This window comes from Schistocerca nitens, chromosome 1 (genome assembly GCF_023898315.1).
Source record: "Schistocerca nitens isolate TAMUIC-IGC-003100 chromosome 1, iqSchNite1.1, whole genome shotgun sequence".
NCBI classification, from domain to species: domain Eukaryota; kingdom Metazoa; phylum Arthropoda; class Insecta; order Orthoptera; family Acrididae; genus Schistocerca; species Schistocerca nitens.
The window spans coordinates 382,119,289-382,139,479 of NC_064614.1; the positions used below are offsets into that span (position 1 = coordinate 382,119,289).

Consider the following 20,191-nt stretch of genomic DNA (forward strand, 5'->3'; position numbering starts at 1 on the left):
GTATCAGTTTTCCACTTGTTTAACTTCCGTTTGTCGGTCATGTCCTGTTGAGTTATTTCTCTTATTTTGTCGCGTGTTCCCCTCTTCAGCCAGTGCGCAGCTGCTGTTTCACGAATTGTGATATGTATAGGGAAAACTCGTAGCACCATGCACAGTGCCTCTTAGAGGTCGTGCCGAAAGCCCCGGGATTCTGAGTGGTTTTATGCGTACCTAAGCATAATCGATGTACCAAAGCACTAGCCTCAAAACGCGTTATTGACTCTAAGAGTGCTGTCTAATATGTCCCCTTTGTCTAAAGGGGTAGTCTGTCTCTTATAGTGTTCAGTCTTGGAGGTTTATGCGTCAGTCTCGTCGCTTTGTTAATTGCCAGTTTGGCATACTCGTTAAAGTGTAAATGTTCGTCAATACAAATGCCAAGGTATCTTGTCATAACTTTCCTTTTTATAGATATGCTGTTTAATCTTATAACTGGATTTCTTTTCAGTGTCCCTCTTAGTAGTACTTAAACATTTTTGTTTGTTGCTATTGTGAGTTTACTTGGCTTCAAATGGCTCTGAGCACTATGGGACTCAACTGCTGAGGTCATTAGTCCCCTAGAACTTAGAACTAGTTAAACCTAACTAACCTAAGGACATCACAAACATCCATGCCCGAGGCAGGATTCGAACCTGCGACCGTAGCGGTCTTGCGGCTCCAGACTGCAGCGCCTTTAACCGCACGGCCAGTGAGTTTACTGTTCGGTCACCATTCAACGATGAACGCGAGGAGCCGCGCGTCTTTACTCTCTAATTGGAACCTGGAGTTTGCAGATACCATGACCAAAAGGTCATCAGCGTACGCAACCACCCAGTTTTCCATGTCGTTGTCTTATAGTGCATTCAGTAGTGATTCTATGGCTATGTCCCAGAAAATCGGTCCGCTTTTGGATCCTTGCGCACAACCCTTTGTTACCTTCTATATAACCTTTTGGCAACCAGTCTTCCATTCCACTATCCTGTTTTTACAATAATTTCTAAGGATGGAGGCTCTGAGCCCTGATGGCTCCACCCCAAAACCATCAAACAAACTGCTCCACTTATCGTGCCATACCTGACAGACTTAATGAATGATGTTCTACCAGAAGGACGAATTTTGTGTATTGTTGGTAATACTGTAGGAGTCTTTATACGTTCAGTCTGCACTTTAACAGTTTAAACGGCTCCCCCCCCCCCTCCCCCGCATGTAGTTCTGTAAGTGTGTCCTAACATATGTGTCCCAGTGGTCTCCTCCCCTGGTCTTATATACTTCTTCTTTGTATCGTGTTCTAGCGTCACGATAGCGTTGAAGCCTAATTTCTCTTTCCTGTGATGTCTTTGACTTTAGGTAGTATCGTCGTTTATCACGAGTGTCTTTTCATAGTCTTGTTAATGGTGTTGACCATGGTTCCCTTTGTTTGGGTGGCGTCGCGTGCTGCAAGTATTGCTGTAGTTTGTGCTCTCTGTAAGATACCTTTAGGAACGTGAGTTCTGTAGTCCATGCTTCCTTGGGTGATACTCTTCAATCACGTGCCTTAGTTTTTGCCAGTTTTCTTTGCTTAGCAACAACCTTGACTGTCTGTGTCTGTGTTTGTCTTTTTGTTGCGTCACTGAGTCTCTCTTATCGAGCACCTGCTACTTTGTTCCCTATTAAACTTGTGAGACATTTAACCAGCAAACACAGTTAAAAGCATTAAGCTCGATTCATAAGAAACATTCACAACCAGCTTGTGATGCAACTCCCTACATTATAAACAGTCGAAACTTTCAGGTTTATCGATAAGCGGCAAGAGTGGCCCTTTCCAATTGCCGGAATTGGTCCCATCATGCAGTGTACACAGCGGTATCAATAGAGACGAGGCCACTAGTTCACAACTCCACGGACCATCTCAGTGAAGGACTATTGTAGCCGACCAATGCGACGCTAGACTGCTTTCACTCCCCGTGTGGCCCCACTCTCTCTCGCGACCGCCGTCTACATGCCGCCTCCGCAACCGCGACCTCTAGTTTCTCTACTCGACCTCTCGAAATTTTCGCAAAGATCATCTTACCTGAAGAACGGCTCAATAGCCTTGTGAAATGGGTCGAATCATTGCGAAATTCCTTGTGGTTAAAATTACGGCGGCGCCGTACAAGCACAAGTATTTTAATTACGCTGGCAGCAGCGCCGAAAGGCTAGCTGTACATACCCCAGCTCTGTGTCTGCAGCGTGGAAGCGCGGCGTGCGCGTGCCGGCAGGTGGACGTGACGGTGACGGAGAGCGCGCCGGCGATGCGCGGCCTGCAGCCGTCGCGGCGGCCCTGCCTCTTCGGCGAGGATCCCGCGGCTCGCCGGCACGGCCCGCGCTACTCCGCCGGCAACTGCCTGCTACGCTGCCGCTCCCGCCTCATCCACGACGCCTGCGGCTGCGCGCCCTACCACTACCTGTACACGGGTGAGTAGCTAGCGCCTGGCCACACTGCCCATCTTCAGGGACTACCCGCTGCAACTTCTCGCGGCGGCGGTGCAAGTGGCTGCTGACCGTATTGCACTTGTGAAGCTGCTCTTCAGAACAGCGACACTGCTTAGTTTGCTACGAGGGGCGTTCAGTAATAAAACACACTTTTTGCGGCCAATTTTGGTTGAAAAAATGTGGCATTTGTTTTGTGAGACATCGCTTAGTATTCCCGCTTCATCCTCTACAGTTTCAAGAAGTTTCGGTGGCTGGCGTCGCTGTACGTATCCTTCAAAATGGCGATCGTAGCGGAGGCGCAGCCCAACCACAGACCTGTCATTTAGTTTCCTTTGACGAAAACCAGAGCGTTGTAGAGACTCATGGGCGCTTGCAGAATGTCTGGCAGTGAGCAAAAGCACACTGAGTCGCAGTGCGAGGCGTCTGACATCCTCGCAACGAGGTCGCGCAAACCTGTCCCAATTCCCGCGTGCCGGTCGGCTGTGTCTCTTGTGAAGTTGGAGCGTGCACAGACTTTCATTCGAGGTGATCTACGAATCATGATCCAACACCTCGCTGCTCAACCGAACGTCTCTGTTGGTAGTGCTGACACAGGCGTCCAGCAGTTGGAAATCTCAAAGCTGTGTGCCCGCTGGGTTCCTCGCTGCCTAACAGAAGGCCATAAAGAGCAACGAAGGACCACCTGTGGGGAATTACCAGCGAGTTACGAGGCAGATGGTGATAGTTTTCTGTGGGACACCGTCACATGCTATGAAACATGGTTTCATCGCTTCAAACCGAAAAGAAAACGACAATCCTCGAAGTGGCGCCACACCACCTCTCCTCCGAAGAGAACGTTCAATGCCGCTACTCAGACGGTAAAGTCATAGCAAGGGTCATCTCTGACCTGGAGGCGTTATTCCGTTTGATGTCCTCTCTCATGGCACAACGATCAACTTCGAAGTGTACTGTGCTACCCTCAGAAAACTGAAGAAACGATTTCAGCGTGTTCGTCGCAACGAAAATGCAAACTAACTTCTCCTCCATACCAACGCAAGGTCTCACCCAAATTTGTGCACCCGAGAGGAGCTCACAAAACTTCATTGGACTCTTCATCCTCATGCAGCCTACCGCTCGGATTTCGCACGTTTCGTCTTCCATCCGTTTGGCCCACAGAAAGCTGTATGTTGGGCCGTTTATTGATGCAGCAGCACTCTGGCTCCGACTTGTTCCAGTAGAGTGGTGCCCTGCCGGCATACAGGCCCTGCCAATAAGGTGTAGTAATGCCGTCCCACTAAACGGAGACTAGGGTTTTGTAACGAAAAGAATGGCGAATAATATGATGTACTGGAATCCCGAATAAATCCATTCTTCTTTCAGAAAAAAACCGTGTTGCACTATTTATTGACGCCCCTCGTACTAATCTCTGGGAAAGGAACATATTCATGACTGCGCAACATGTATTCTAACACAGTTACAGGTTTCTTTCATTTTAGGGTACAGTACTTCAGTTCGTGAAAAGGGAACCCTTCTAGCGTCACTCTTTTGGCTGGCTATCTTCTATATATCTGTCCCTTTGTATGAAAAAAAAATTCATTGTGATCTGGTTATAGGTCTTCATACGTAACGCAGTACTTTTGCCTCAGATATCTTAAAGGCTTTAATTAAACACTTGGAGATTGATTTCATATCATAACTATTCCAGTCTCTACCCCTAAATGTTAATCCCACAAACTTTCCCAAGATGTTATAATATTATGAGGGCAAAGAGATTGTTTCGTATTTTATTACTTCTTTTTTTATAAGGCCAAAACCCCTGTCAGGAGGCAAATAGGACCATGTATTGGGAAATAAAGCTGAATCTTTTTAAATACCGTTGAGTTTTCAATGTAACTCATAAGCATTGCCATCATTGAAGAATTTTTGTTTTGGGAACCACAAGAATCAGAAAATAATCTCATACTAAGACTTTCTGCCCCCTTATTAATTAGATCTTGCTCTAAAGAATTTAAATAGTCTCTGAAAGAAGTAATTCCATTTGTCCTGTCTTTTGTGAATATTTTAAGATCGTACAGTTATACAATTAGACTTGCCTGGGGTAAAATACTTCTGCTCTAGACACTTTGGATAAAGGATGAGTCTTCTGACAGTCGAAACAAACTGTCAATGTTGTTTTTATTTTCATTTAAAATATTGAAAAATCTTTTTTCACTTATTTTTTGCGAGCTATAATTTGCTCTTATATTATTTTTAATTCTAAATCTTGAGCTGGCTTTACAACAAAATGTGCACAAGCTGAGCAGCTGTAATTATCACGATTTCCAAAACCTAGTTTGAGACATGTGTAGAATACCCTTTCATACATTGTAAGAGAACAGTCCAACAACCCTTTTTTAACTCGAGAACAGTTGTGTCTGCAAATAATTTCTTTAAGATCTAACTCTAGTAGAACACATGACTGCTTAACTTTATTTCTGTTGTAATGATCAAATCTGCTTTTAATATAATGACGTATCATAATGAAATGTCTCTGCTCTTCGTTCCTTTCCTGCAGTTTGTCAGCTCGTCCACCTCGATTCTCATTAGGCAAAACACCCTGCAGCTTATATATTTTGGCAATATGCCTGAGTGTCTCGGGTTACTCCTGGGAAAATACATATGAAATAAATATAACCTGTTCAGACAATTACTGTCATTCTACAAAAATTTTGCTTAGGCTATAAACAACATCAGAATTACCTGTCACGTTTCTATTTGTTTAGACATATACAGAAGTCCCGGCCTTCCTCTTGTCTTTTATAGTATGAGACTGACACAGATTTTTGGTTACTTTCATCATCTTCCTTCCCACTGAGTCTTTTAAGCAATTTCACTCTTATGTATCGTAGTAAGAAATTGTTCAACTTTTCATTCAAAGTCAGTGTATATCGAAAATTTATAAGGTCACTGAAACACAGACATCCTGCTTTGCACGTTGTTTCCTTTGTTGTTTCAAAATGGTTACAACCAATATTCAGATCTTCATTTGAGGGTGCAACCATGCATTTCTTACCCTTTTTGGCATTGATGACACCAGCCTTGCCTTCCACTTTTCACCTACTGGACTGTTTCAGAATATTTTGAATCTTGCATATGGATTGTTGTCTAACAATCGGTTTTGGCAAACAGTTGATTTATCTTATTGATTGATTGCCTGAAAGTAAAACCAAGCGAGTATAAACGCTGTTAAATTCAACTTCTAAATTTTAAGTTCAAAGTTTCAACCATGCAGTATAAAGCAAGGATTAGGTGTGTTTTTTAGAACCTTGATAAATGGAAATGTCTAGTATTGTGAAAATTAGCTATATTCAGGCAATTTCTACAACCGCAAACACTCAGTTTTGTCGAATTTTCTACTAGCCATGTGTGAGATTTATGTCAAGGTACTATAAACAGTTAAAAAATGCATTTTGAAAAACTCCTCAGTTTAGATCAAATACTAAGGTCTAAATTCTCCTCCAGTAGCATTAGAGATAGCTCTCACCACAACAATAGCCATCCATCCGTTACCATGACAAAATATTCGATTACCATAAATGCTGAGAAAAAACCTTACAAGCTAGAAAAACACGTATTTAAACTTCTAAGTCAGAGCAGTCAAAAGACACGGCCGTTTATTGAGATATCTTTTTCTCTAGATCAGGTGGAGATACCAAGTAGAAATTTATTTGAAGTACCAAGGTGCATGATTATTTGGTTGTGAAGGAAATTTAGGTTTCTGAGCCAATACAGTCAAAAGGTACAGCCATATATGTCACATATATTGATGCTTGCAAACTGGCACATCAAAACCTGCAGATGAATTCTTTATATACATAATGAAATTTGTATGGAACCCTCAGAGAGCGAGTCCTACTCGCACTTTTTTCCTGGATAAGAAGATGATTACGGTTATATTAAACAAATACAGCACTAGCTGCAATCCTCTGTACTTCAGCTTTGTTTTTTGTTTATTTGCAAGGGAATTCGAAGCTTGGACCAGAAGAGCAGAGAATAGAAGCTTTTAAAATATGGCGCTAAAGAATTATATTAGATGCGTAAATCAGGTAACAAATGGCGAGGTTCTAATTGGAAAGAAAAGATACTGATGTTAAGACTTGATTAGAAGAAGGGTTCGGTTGGTGGGACACATATCTAAAAATCATGAGTTTGGTAATGGTGGAATGTGTGCGTGTGCAAGGAAGGGGGTTTTGGGCATTGTAGAGGCAGAGCAGTGTCTCACCGCAGCTCGCAGTTTCAGATGCACAGCGACAACAGTAAACACTGTATTCGCGTAATAAACTGAAATAATGCGGTGCAGCGACAGAAAAATACGAGTGTTTACTGAAAATGCAATGCCTCTGAATTTTTTATTTTGTTCTCAATATCGTTTCAATTGTTACATGTCACGCATATTACTGGTCGATTTTCCCGCCTCGCTGATGCGAGTTGAAACTCTCTTCCGCTAGAGGACTCCGAATTGTAGCGTGTAACATGGCGGGGTGTAACGTAATTCTGTCCGTGCGTGAGAAACAGCGTACTGTAATCGAGTTTCCAACCGCAGAAGACGTGCCTACAACTGAAATCCATAGAGAAATGAAAGCTGTATATGGCGTTACAAAATTGTAAAGGCTTTCGTGGCCACTTCTTGACAAACTGCCTATTGGCTTCTGTCTCGGGTTCTTCGGTCGACGTTCATCTAATGATTTTACCGACGTTTCGCGAAATGGAACAGCTGGAAAGTGTTCTGAGGAGCAATGGTAGTCGACAAATTATATTAGAAGTGTAACAGAGCCGAACACTCGGCGAAGTAAAGAGTCAGAAAAAGAAATGTCGAGCCTTTCTGCCATACATTCCCAGAATGACGGACAGAATCGGCCGTATATTGCGCAAACATGGCGTAGGATGATTTGCGAACCGACAAGGAAGATCAAAGAGTGTCTTAGATCGGGAAAGGAGAAAACGGACCCACTTGCGATGTCGGGAATATACCGTATACTATGCACATGCGGAAAAGTTTGTCGGAATGACTGGACGATCAATCAACACCAGGATCAAAGAACATAAGTGACATTGCAGGTTGGGGCACGTGGAGAAATCGGCCGTGGTAGAGCACGCACTGAATGAGACCGACCACGTAATAAAATTCGCCGACACGGAAGTTCTGGCTGTAGAGAAGCACTATCAAACGCGATTGTTCAGAGAAGCTGTAGAAATACAAAAACACGCGAACTGCTTCAACAAGAAAGAGGAAAGCCTTACGGTAAACGGATCCCGGCTTCCCGTACTGCAGCGAACGATCGTCGCAGATAGCAAGAGGAGAACCCTCTCCGGTAATGACCGCGGAGAAGCCCTCGGACGTTGGCGCGCCAGCTCACCACCGACAATGGAGGGTGAAGATTTGAAAATGCCAGCCACTCGCGCTGGCGAAACGTCAGTAAAATCATTAGATGAACGCCGGCCGAAGAATCCGAGACAGAAGCCAATAGGCAGTTTGTGTATGGTGATGTTTGCATCGACAGCAGCAATGTGTGGCGTTGGGTTGCTCGTGGTGGTGATCAAGGAAACGGCGATGCAAATCTGGATGTGTGTGACAGAGTTTCCAAAAGTTAAAGAAGAGCCTCGAGTATGTCGCAGTGAGCGGTGCAAGCAAAAGTGAGGTTGTGGCGTCATCAACTAATTCGAACGTTCTTCAGTGACTGTGTCAACAAACAAGTGTCTCGTTGGGAGAAATGTGACCGTCGCCAGTGTTAGGGATGTTGAGAAATAAATATGTAGCCATGAAGCATAGAAATGTAGAATGTCAATAAATTTTGTCTCATTTAAAAACCAAAAATTAATAATTAACGTAAAAAATTCGGACGCATTACTTTTCAGCACACCTTCGTAATTAAATACCGTAGCACACTTACTTTTAGAAAAAAATTGAAGGAAATTTTATATGATCCAAGTTGCCACCTCTAAATAATTTTCCAATGTTTGTTTCAGGAAATGCAAGAGAATGCGGCCTAGAGGATCTGAAATGCCTATCAATTTACAACAGTAAGTTGATCACGATCGTGTTTCTGTGCACTAGAGTCATAAAGGGTATTTGTGTCGTATAGTAAATTCAGTGTTACCAATTATCATGTAATGACGCTTGTAGCTGGTAATCGAAGGATTAAATTACACCATTCTCATATAACTTGGTAGTGATACTGCGGTACACTGCTGCAGGCGGAGGCAAAAAATAGCAGGGCTCAATGATAAGCAGAACAATCAGCAGCCGGCCGCGGTGGTCTAGCGGTTCTGGCGCTGCAGTCCGGAACCGCGGGACTGCTACGGTCGCAGGTTCGAATCCTGCCTCGGGCATGGGTGTGTGTGATGTCCTTAGGTTAGTTAGGTTTAAGTAGTTCTAAGTTCTAGGGGACTTATGACCTAAGATGTTGAGTCCCATAGTGCTCAGAGCCATTTGAACCATTTGAACAATCAGCACTTGTCATGTTGTTTTAGAACGACCAAACACTAGCTCGCAATTCATCTAGGAAAAGTTAAGACACGCGATAAATCCGTATGACGTCGCAATGTGCTAATTCCTTGAGATATGCGTTGAGTATCATGTCGGACATTATTTTATTTTGTACAAACACAGAAACAAAGAGAGAAGGAAGGAAGATAATAGGTTTTAACATGTCGTCAACGAGACTAGAGAGGGAACACAATCTCGGATATAACAAGGACATCAGCTATGTCCTATTCTAAGGAACCATCTAAATACCTAAGGCAGGATCGGCGGTAGGGGTAATTGAACAACTACCCTCCAGCGCGCTAACCATTGTGCCACCTAGCTTGAATACACATCGAAACACGAAATTGATTCCGTCTGAGTCACACTCACGCCGCTCCCGCTCTACAGTACTGGCTGTGTGGAACCACTTGTTAGAGAAGTCGGCCGTTCAGTGACGAAAGGGTACAGGACTACGCAGTACTTTGTATGGCCGCAGTAGATGAAGACCAGTGCCTCGCGCTCACTGTCGTAACGGGCCGTGCAGCTTTATACAGGGTTATTCTAAATGATGGACCCATTTTCAAAAATTCATATGCATTCAACTACAAATCAAAAATGAAAAAGCGCTATACCAATGAAAAGAGGCATTTTCAAAATTTTTTGCTGGTGATGGCGGGCGGGCGGTGATGGTAGAGTTCGCTCGGCAATAGGACCGTCATACCCTTTCACTGTCAGTTGTGAGTGAGATGGCGACTATGGAGCAGAAGGTTTTCTGCGTACTTGAGTTCGCGAAAAGTGAGTCGAAAATTGCGGTGCAGCGGGCATTTCATAACAAATTCGGTATTCAGCCACCAACTCGCAAAAGCATTAGCCGTTGGTTAAAGAAATTTAAACAGCCTGGGAGTATGTGCAAAGGAAGAAGCACAGGCCGACCGCATGTGTCGAACGATGATGTCCGATGGATTCAAGAAAGTTTTGTGAGCAGTCCCAGTAAATCTACCTATAGAGTCAGTTGAGAACTTGGAATACCGCAACTAACTGTGAGGGAAGTTCTGAGACGGCGTTTGCTGTACAAACCCTACCGATTAAAACTTGTAAAGGCTCTCAACCCCAATGATAAAGAGAAGCGTTTCGCATTTAGCGGTTATGTGGTAGGAAAGATGGAGGATGACGCATTTCTACGGCGTGTAATTTTTAGCGATGAAGCGAAATTCCACCTTAGTGGAACAGTCAACAGACAGAATGTTGGCGTATGCGATTTGGAAAATCCACATTCACCGTTGCAACACGAAAGAGACTCACCGAAGATCAACGTGTTCTGTCCCGTATCCCGTACAAAGATTTATGGACCATATTTCTTTGCGGAAAGAACTGTAACGGGAATCACGTACCTGGACATGTTAGAACAATTGTTGTTCCCTCAAGTTATGGAAGATTGTCAGGACTTCATTTCCCAACAGGATGGAGTTCCGCCCCATTGTCACCGTGATGTGCGAAGGTTTTTGAATGACTGCCTTCCTCAGCGCTAGATCAGTCACAGGGGCTTGAGAACCTGGCTCTGCACTTCTGGCCACCGAGATATCCTGATATCACATCCTGTGACAATTTCTTATGGAGTTACGTGAAGGAAGCTGTTTACATCCTGCCTCTACTCTGAACAATGTGCGGAACCGGATCGCTGCTGCCGTGCACTCAGTAACAGCAGACACGCTTTAGCGTGTGTGGGACGTATCGGTGTTTGCCAAAGAGCCAACGGTGGTCACACTGAACATCTACAAAATTTATCACATTTCTGATGATTAAATAATTATTAAAAACTAATTAATTAAAAATTGTTACTAATTATTAAATTTATTACATTGATATAAAACATTATGAAAAAGTTTGAAACTTCCTCTTTTCGTTGGTATGACGCTTATTCATTTTGGCTCTGAGCACTATGGGACTTAACATCTATGGTCATCAGTCCCTATTCATTTTGGATTTGTACTTGAATTAATACGAAATTTTTAAAATTAGTCCATCATCTAAAATAACCCTGTATATTGTGTCTGCTGCGGGGGATTCAGTCCCGCCTGCATCTAAATCTACACCTGTTAACGCTAAGCCATCTTACGGTGCGTGGTGAAGGGTATTTGGTGTACCACTTTCACTTCTCTCTTTCTCGTTCGAGTTGCGACTATTTGTATGTCTCCGTACCAGTTCTAATCACTCTCATTTTACTGTCACAGTTTTCTCGCAAGAAAACCTCCTTTAACCTCCTTTAATGATGGGCTCATGTGGAGCAGGGGTGACTTCACACTTCCTCCGCCGTTTCGACACGCTAACTGGCTGGAGGGGAAGAGGGTAAAACTCCTTTAACGATGGGCGCATGTGGAGCAGGGGCGACTTAACACTTCCTCCGCCGTTTCGACACGCTAACTGGCTGGAGGGGAAGAGGGGTAAACAGCGAACGCGGTGTATTTAGAAAGCAAAGCGTGCTAATTGGTTTCATATTTCTCAACAACAGAGATCACAAGCGAAACAAAGTTTCAGTATTATTTCGTTATAAGCGGAAACAATATGCTGGTCGGCGGTACTAGGAATGTACCTTTTTGGAATTTTCATAGCAAATTGTAGTATGAAGTACCACACTTCTCTCTTATCGTCTGTCAGTCGAGTTGGTTAAGCGTCTCCGAGAAGCTTTTGTACTCTGTATTTAGGGCAGCCACAGCTTGTATATATAATCGTCAGGCGCAATAAAATCAGTCTCATATCTCCATATGAACATGATTTTATTGCACCTGGTGATGCTGCAAAACAGGTCGTGCCTACAAATAAAGAACTTACACCTAAACATTTTACACTTACTAAACGAAATCACAATGTAACGCGCTCTTCTTTTTCGGATCTTCTTTATTTCCTCTATCAGCCCTGCGTGGTAAGGATTCCAGACAAAGTAATTCTATGAAAATGTCAACCGAACGTGGTAGTTGTAAGCTCCTTCACGAATGGATTGTTCTTTCAGAGGATTGTTGTAATGAACCTCAGTCTGACAACTGGCTTTCCAACGATTTCTTTTATGCGGTCTTTCCACTGTAAGTCGCTTCCTGCGCAAATTCCCAGGTATTTGACAGATGGGACTGCAGTTATTGGTTGTCAGTCGCGCAATTAAGTTTTAAAGGGTCTTTCCGCGTTTATTAACTGCCATTTCCTACACCAACCGTCGATCGTTTGCAGATTTCCTCGGAATTAGCTACCTTTTTCCAGTGTTGTGCCGCCTCTGCATATAACAGCATTATCCAGCAATAGTTCGATACCTTCTTCTGTGGGCAGCGCTGGTACCACATAAGTCATTCTCTCGTCCTAAAAATGTTCAAATGTGTGTGAAATCTTATGGGACTTAACTGCTAAGGTCATCAGTCCATAAGCTTACACACTACTTAACCTAAATTAAGTGCACACACACCCATGCCCGAAGGAGGACTCGAACATCCGCCGGGACCAGCCGCACATCCACGACTGCGGCGCCACAAACCGCTCGGTTAATCCCGCGCGGCTCTTTCGCCCTCCACTATTCGAAAATCACAAATCCCTTGATGTGTGTATGTCTGATGTTGTTGGTGTCATCATTGGCTAATTGTTTTGTTGAAATGTGACAAATGGCTCTGAGCACTATGGGACTTAACATCTGAGGTCATCAGTCCCCTAGAACTTAGAACTACTAAAACCTAACTATCCTAAGGACATCACACACATCAATGCCGGAGGCAGGATTCGAACCTGCGACCGTAGCAGTCGCGCGGTTCCGCACTGAAGCGCCTAGAACCGCTCTGGCGCCGAGGCCGGCAAATGTCTTGTACTTTAATGATGGGCGCACGTGGACCAGGGATGGCCAAGAAATCGGCTGCACACTTCCTCTGCCGTTACGACGCGCTACGTGGCAGGAGGGGAAGAGAGGTGAACAGCGAACGCGGTGTATTTAGAAAGCAATACGGCGCACTGCATGCGACTTTGTTTCATATTTCTCAACAACAGAGATCACAAGTGAAACCAAGTTTCAGTATTATTTCGTTATTTTTGGCATGTTGAAAACATACTATAATTTTCATCTAGTACAAAATGTCGGCATACTGACAGACGCAGACAGGTTCTCAAATTTTTATACTCAGTTTGCTATGTAATCGGGACTTATTTACTTTCATAATGTAAAAAAGGTCTTTCACACAAGTATGCTGATCAAAATATTGTAGCACATTTGCAACCACATTGTGGAGAGGTGGAAACTCTACCTGAGAGAAACAATGTAGACGTCCTGGACAGTTTTAACCTAAAAGGATTTGTCTTTAAAGCGGAGAATATTCACTGCAGATCAATCAGTTACATGTGCAAATACATAGGGACACTTTCAACTGAAATGACAAAAGGTCTCAAAACGAACTCGAAAACAGATGTAAGAATGGCAGTGTTCTCAAAACGTTTAGAAAACTATCCCTGTAATTCTTTCAAGAGCCGAGCAAACCAGAGACAGGCTGAGCCACGGCCCACACAACCGGCTCGCATGCGACTTGGCATGGCGTGGCCGGCCCTGTGTCAGACGCTATAGCGTTGACTGTGATGTGGCAGTCTGCAGTGTGGAGAGACGTTTCGAATAAACGTCAATGGTGTTACTACTAAATGAAACATGCGGTCTCAGTTCCTTCATATCATGCCAATCTTATCAGTAAACACTATATCATAAGGATTTTACGCGCACGGCACTGCCCATTGTCCAAGGAAATCCGCATGCTTCAATTCAGCAGGGGGATTTCTGATGTATGTGGTTGAGATACGCAAACCTTATTCAAAGAACAGTGGACAATTCTTCTGCTCTGGTCTACAAGAGTCTTTGGTGTGACGTCATAAGCGAGTGACTGCGTGTGAGATCGCTCTCTAAGTTTTTTATATATTTTTAGGTTTCAGATACATATTTTAACGGTTTTTGTGATAATATTGTGTGTGTGTGTGTTTGAGGTTTACGGGCGCTAAACAGCGGGGTCATCAGCGCCCAAACGCATAAAAACAGGAACACATGCAGTGAAGGGACTAAGACGGACAGCGAACAAGGAGAACGGCTAAAAGACACAGACCTGACGCAGTTTCAAATCCTCACAGACAGAGGCAAAACAAGAGGAGAAGGAACAATACACTAAAAAGGAAGGAAAACAAGGAAAAGAGAACAGAAACCGAAGGGAAACAAGGAGGTAATCGTGACTGGCTGACCTCTTACCTAAAACCTAGGTGAGCCAGTCACCCAGCAGCACATTAAAACCCTCTCCCTAAAATCCGAGGCAACAAATTGGACAGGACACAAAACCGTAAGACCTTAACTACAGTCGTTGCATCATCTTGTAAAATAGAGGGCAAATCTGGTGGCAAAGAAACCACCGCCCTCTGGTCAGAGAATAAAAGACAGTCAAGTAAAATGTGGCGGACAGTAATCTGGACGCCACAAGCACTGCAGATTGGGGGGTCCTCCCGCCGGAGTAAAAAACCATGCGTGAAGGGACTGTGCCCGATGCGGAGGCGAGTGAGGAGAACCTCATCCCGCCTGCATGACTGGTAGGACGTACGCCATGGCCGCGTGGTGGCCTTGACCAGACGCAGCTTATTTTCACCGACTGACAGCCACTCCTCTTCCCACTGACGCAGAACGCGATTACTATATAAATGACTTTTAGTGGTTTCTTCATTCACCTCTGCCTTTCTTGTGTTGTGACCTGATATTTGTGAGTGTTTCGTAACGAGCAACGTAACCTCTTACCTGTGTTTACATTCCGCGCTGACCAGTTGCAGCTGTAGCGGCGCATCGAAAGCTAAGTACTAATTAATTGTTTGTGTATAGTGGTTTATTTAGGAACTTTAGTAGTCTTCAACCGGTGTTTTTTGTGTTCTCTGGTGAAATAATTTCAGAAGAACCTTTTGGGAACTGTTTTCAGCTTCCTTACTGTGTCATTAGACGTTTGATTCTCTTTCTGTATTAGTCTTTTGTTATATTCACATTTGTTGTTTATTAATGTTAATAATAGTAGTTACTTCCCTTGTGGAGTAAGTTTATGATTATTGTGGTCAGGTTTTTAACATCATCTTATTGTAGTAGCGGAACTTAGAAAAAGTAAAATTTTACCATGAGTGAGAAGTGTGGGCTTTGCCGTAGGTTCGTGAGTAGTGGATTGCGGTGTGAGACTTGTTCGAAGTATTTTCACTGGGGGGAATGCAGTGGGGAAGCCAGTGGGCATTCTGGTGAGATTCTCTCCTGCAACTGCAGGTTATGTAGCAAGAGTAAGTTAATAGAGGAGCAGGAGCGTAAGATCTGTGCCCTTCAGGTGCAGTTGAAAAACACACAGGAGGAGCTAGATAGGATGAGGAGGGAGTAGGGGGTTGGGGAATGGGAGAGATCTGCAAGAGATCTGCTAGGAGAAGAAGATTTTCAGATAGTTTTACTATTGGTGTTTACAATAGATATGACCAACTGTCAGAGTCTAGTGGACAGGAATCTCTAGTAGCTGTAGATGTAGGAAGTATGCAGCAGACCTCAGTAGTTACGGTGGCTAGAACAGTTGCAAAGTCGAAGAGGAAAAAGAAGGTTCTGCTGTTAGGTAGTTCTCATGGCAGAGGTGTAGGCCAGCAGTTGCAGGAAGTGCTGGGGAGTGAGTACCAGGTCACCAGCATTGTGAAGCCTAATGCAGGATTGGCTCAGGTGACTGTTAACATAGGGGGGTTATGTAGAGATTTTACTAAAGAGGATCAGGTAGTGATAGTGGGTGGGGCTGGTAATAGTATTGATAGGGATGGGGAGTATGACATAGATGGTGACCTGGAAAAGATAGCCACTCAGACTGGCAACACGAATGTGCATTTCGTGGAACTGTTTCAGCGTCACGATCGGCCTCATCTTAATACAGCCGTCAGGCGTAATAACATGAGACTTGGGGGTGCGCTGATGACAGAAAGCATGGGTCACATTTCATTGGTGTCGGTGGAGTCTATCAGCAGGACGGGTTTCACTAGACATGGCCTGCACCTCAACAGGTATGGGAAGGGGGGTTGGCAAAGCTTATAGCTGACAGCATAGGTGGGGTTGGTGGGATCACTCATGGGATAATTCCTGCAGTAGTGGGTGTTAGAGCTGCACCTTTTTTAGATTGAAGTCAGCTGATAGGTATTCCTGCTTAAGGGAAGTCTCTCTAACAAAGGAACCACTTTTGACAAAGCTTAGGTATCCGAGTAATGAGGGAATTAGTATATTTTATCAAAATATACAAGGTATTAGAGATAAAGTTAGTGAATTGCTTATAGATGTTGACTCTGAAATTATTGGTATATCTGAACACTTCTTAAATAAGGAGATAATTCAGAGGCTTCCTTTACCAGGATACAGGTTGGCTGGCAGCTTTTCGAGGAGCTCTTTGCGGTGTGGGGGAGTAGCCATGTATGTGAAAAACGGCATCCCATTTGAGTCAATTGATGTTTCAAAGTACTGCACTGAAAAGGTGTTTGAACGTTGTCCAGGTGTGGTTCAATTTAATGGAGCTAAACTTCTAACTGTTGTTATTTATAGATCCCCAGACTCCGATTTTACAACATTTTTGCTAAAGCTAGAGGAGGTTCTTGGTTCACTTTATAGGAAATACAAAAAGTTAGTTATATGTGGTTACTTCAATATTAATTGTATAAGTGATTGTGCAAGGAAGAGGATGCTGGTAGACCTCCTTAATTAATATAATCTTATGCAAACCGTATTCTTTCCAACGAGAGTGCAAGGGAACAGTAGAACAACCATAGACAACTTTTTTTTCATTCCTCATTACTAGAAGGGCATTCTGTTAGCAAAAAGGTGAATGGCATTTCAGATCATGATGCACAAATTTTAACTCTAAAAGTTTTTTGTGCTGCAACGTATGTTAAATATAGTTATCAACTTCTTAGGAAAGCTAATCCAGTTGCTGTAGAACCTTTGTAAACCTTATCAAGGAACAAGAGTGGCAAGATGTTTATAGCGCTGATACAGTAGACGATAAATATAATGCTTTTCTCAAGACTTTTCGCATGCTCTTTGAAAGTTGCTTTCCGTTAGAACGTTCAAAACAGGGTACTAGCACAAACAGGCAGGCTGGGTGGCTGACTAGACGGATAAGAATATCTTGTAGAACAAAGTGGCAGTTATATCAAAACGCTAGAAACAGTCAGAATCTAAATGCAGCAGCCCATTACAAACAGTATTGTAAGGTGCTTAAAAATGTTATTAGGAAGGCAAAAATTATGTGGTATGCAGGTAGAATAGCTAAGTCTCAGGATAAAATTAAAACCATATGGTCAGTCGTAAAGGAAGTGGCTGGTCTGCAGAGACAGGTCGAGGATATAGAATCAGTGCGTAGTGAGAATGTCCGTGTTACTGATAAGTCGCATATATGTACAGTATTTAATAATCACTTTATGAATATAGTAGGTGAACTAAATAGAAACCTAGTCCCAACAGGGAATCAGATAGCGCTCTTAGAAAAAAGTGTTCCGAGACTGTTACCTGAAATGCTGAAATGCTCCTCCATGATACTGACAAGAGGGAGATTGAGTTAATAATTAAATCACTAAAGACCAAGAACTCTCATGGATGTGACGGGGTATCTAGCAGAATACTGAAGTATTGTTCTATGTATGTTAGCCCAGTACTTAGCCATATCTGTGACTTTTCGTTTAGGAGTGGTCGGTTTCCTGACCGATTAAATTACTCTGTAGTGAAGCCACTTTATAAAAAGGAAGACATTGATAATGTTGATAATTTTAGACCTATTTCTATGCCATCGGTGTTTGCTAAAGTTATCGAGAAGGTTGTATGTACAAGGTTACTGGAGCATTTAAATTCACGTAATTTGCTATCAAATGTTCAGTTTGGTTTTAGAAATGGTTTAACAACTGAAAATGCTATATTCTCTTTCCTCTGTGAGGTTTTGGACGGATTAAATAAAAGGTTGAGAACGCTAGGTGTTTTCTTTGATTTAACGAAGGCTTTTGACTGTGTTGACTACAAAATATTACTGCAGAAGTTGGACCATTATGGAGTAAGGGGAGTAGCTTACAATTGGTTCGCCTCTTACTTTAAGAACAGAAAGCAGAAGGTAATTCTCCGCAATATTGAGAGTGGTAGTGATGTTCAGACCCAATGGGGCACTGTTAAGTGTGGTGTTCCCCAAGGGTCGGTGCTGCGGCCACTGCTGTTTCTTATTTTTATAAATGATATGCCTTCTGGTATTACAGGTGATTCAAAAATGTTTGTTTGCTGATGTCACCAGCTTGGTAGTGAAGGATCTTGTGTGTAATATTGAAACAGTATCAAATAATGTAGTTCATGAAATAAGTTCGTGGCTTGTGGAAAATAATTTGATGTTAAATCACAGTAAGACTCAGTTTTTACAGTTTCTAACTCACAATTCAACAAGAACCGATATTTTGATCAGACAGAATGGGCATATTATAAGCGAGACGGAACTGTTCAAGTTCCTAGGCGTTCAGATAGATAGTAAGCTGTTAGGGAAAGCCCACGTCCAGGATCTCGTTCAGAAACTAAATGCTGCTCTATTTACCATTAGAACAGTATCAGAAATAAGTGACAGTTCAACACGAAAAGTAGTCTACTTCGCATATTTTCATACGCTTATGTCGTATAGCATTATTTTTTGGGGTAATTCTTCTGATTCAAAAAGGGTATTTTTGGCTCAAAAACGGGCTGTTCAAGCTATATGTGGTGTAAGTTCGAGAACCTCTTGTCGATCCCTATTCAATAGTCTGGAAATTCTGACATTGCCCTCACAGTATATATTTCCTTTAATGTCGTTTGTTGTTAGCAATATTAGCCTATTCCCAAGAGTTAGCAGCTTTCACTCAGTTAATACTAGGCAGAAATCAAATCTGCATGTGGAATGCACTTCCTTGACTCTTGTGCAGAAAGGAGTGCAGTATTCTGCTGCATCCATTTTCAATAAGCTACCACAAGAACTCAAAAATCTTAGCAGTAGCCCAAATGCTTTTAAGTCTAAACTGAAGAGTTTCCTCATGGCTCACTCCTTCTATTCTGTCGAGGAGCTCCTGGAAGAGCTAAAAAGTTAAGCAGAGTCCAGTGTTACATTGTTGATTTTCTTTATTTAAACTTACGACTTGTCGCCTGAATATGTTTCTTATATTTCATTTTATCTGTTTCTACTATCGTGTTATAATTTCATGTATTGACTCGTTCCATGACCATTGAGACTTCTCCTTAATTTGGTCCCACGGAACAATAAATAAATAAATAAATAAAAATAAATAAATACAAGTTTCCATTTTACGTATATGAGATGTGGGTGATCAACGACTTGCCTGTCATGGACCTCCAGCAATTACGTGCACAACTGAGGTTAAGCTACAGTAAACAGTTGTGTTCTAATATTGCGTTGTAGCGCATGTTTTATCATTGCTCCAGTACAATTTGATAATTTTATAAATGCAAGAGGCCGATACGGAATGTCATGGAGTATCATACATATTTACAGTTGTAAAAAGGAGGAAAAAATGGAAAAACTTGTCAACTGCACGAGTTACTTAGCAACAGGGAGCAGTGGTAGGACTTTGCACTCACATTGGGGAGGGGGAAGGTGAGGAGGACAGAAGCTCATAATCCCATAGGGCAGCTAGATTTAAGTTTTCCATTATTTCCCTAAATCACTGAAGGGAAATGACAGGATGGTTCTTTTGGAAAGGACGCGGCCGATTTCGTTCTTCATCCTTCCTCGTCCTTTCCCAATCCGGACTTATTCTCTACCTCAGATTACCAAATCTCAGAAGATACGTTAGTCTACAACTTTCCTTTTTGTCTTTGATATTAACTGTCATACTATGGTAGAGCAGTTCATTATATCACGACTTTGTCAGTAAGTGAAAAGAGAATTTAGGAAATAGCGAATTGAGAATCTCAAGGACAACAAGGTTATCTTTCCAAGTATACCATTGCACTTGGCGACAGAGTTTTCATCGTGCTAAAATGCGTATTACAAGGCACAGGCGTAACTATGATAGGTCAACCGTGGAAAATATTAATGTATACAGTAATAGGACTCGAATATCAATTAACTGAGTCTGTAGAATGAATAGGTCTAGATGTGAGGCAATGTTTCTGCCAACGCTGGGCATCCGTCGTAAATTATGCAGTTGTGTGGAAAAAAGAATCAAATTACAATTTTAACTTAGTTT

General features: G+C 42.7%; 1 protein-coding gene across 1 annotated transcript in view; it reads left to right on the forward strand.

Moving 5' to 3' along the window:
* The window catches only part of LOC126248530 (sodium channel protein Nach-like), a 157,288-nt gene that overhangs the window by 80,448 nt on the left and 56,649 nt on the right, over positions 1-20,191 (forward strand). The window contains exon 7 of the mRNA XM_049949625.1: positions 2,223-2,448. Within this exon, the coding sequence (XP_049805582.1) occupies positions 2,223-2,448 (226 nt within the window). The remainder of the gene's footprint in view (positions 1-2,222; positions 2,449-20,191) is intronic.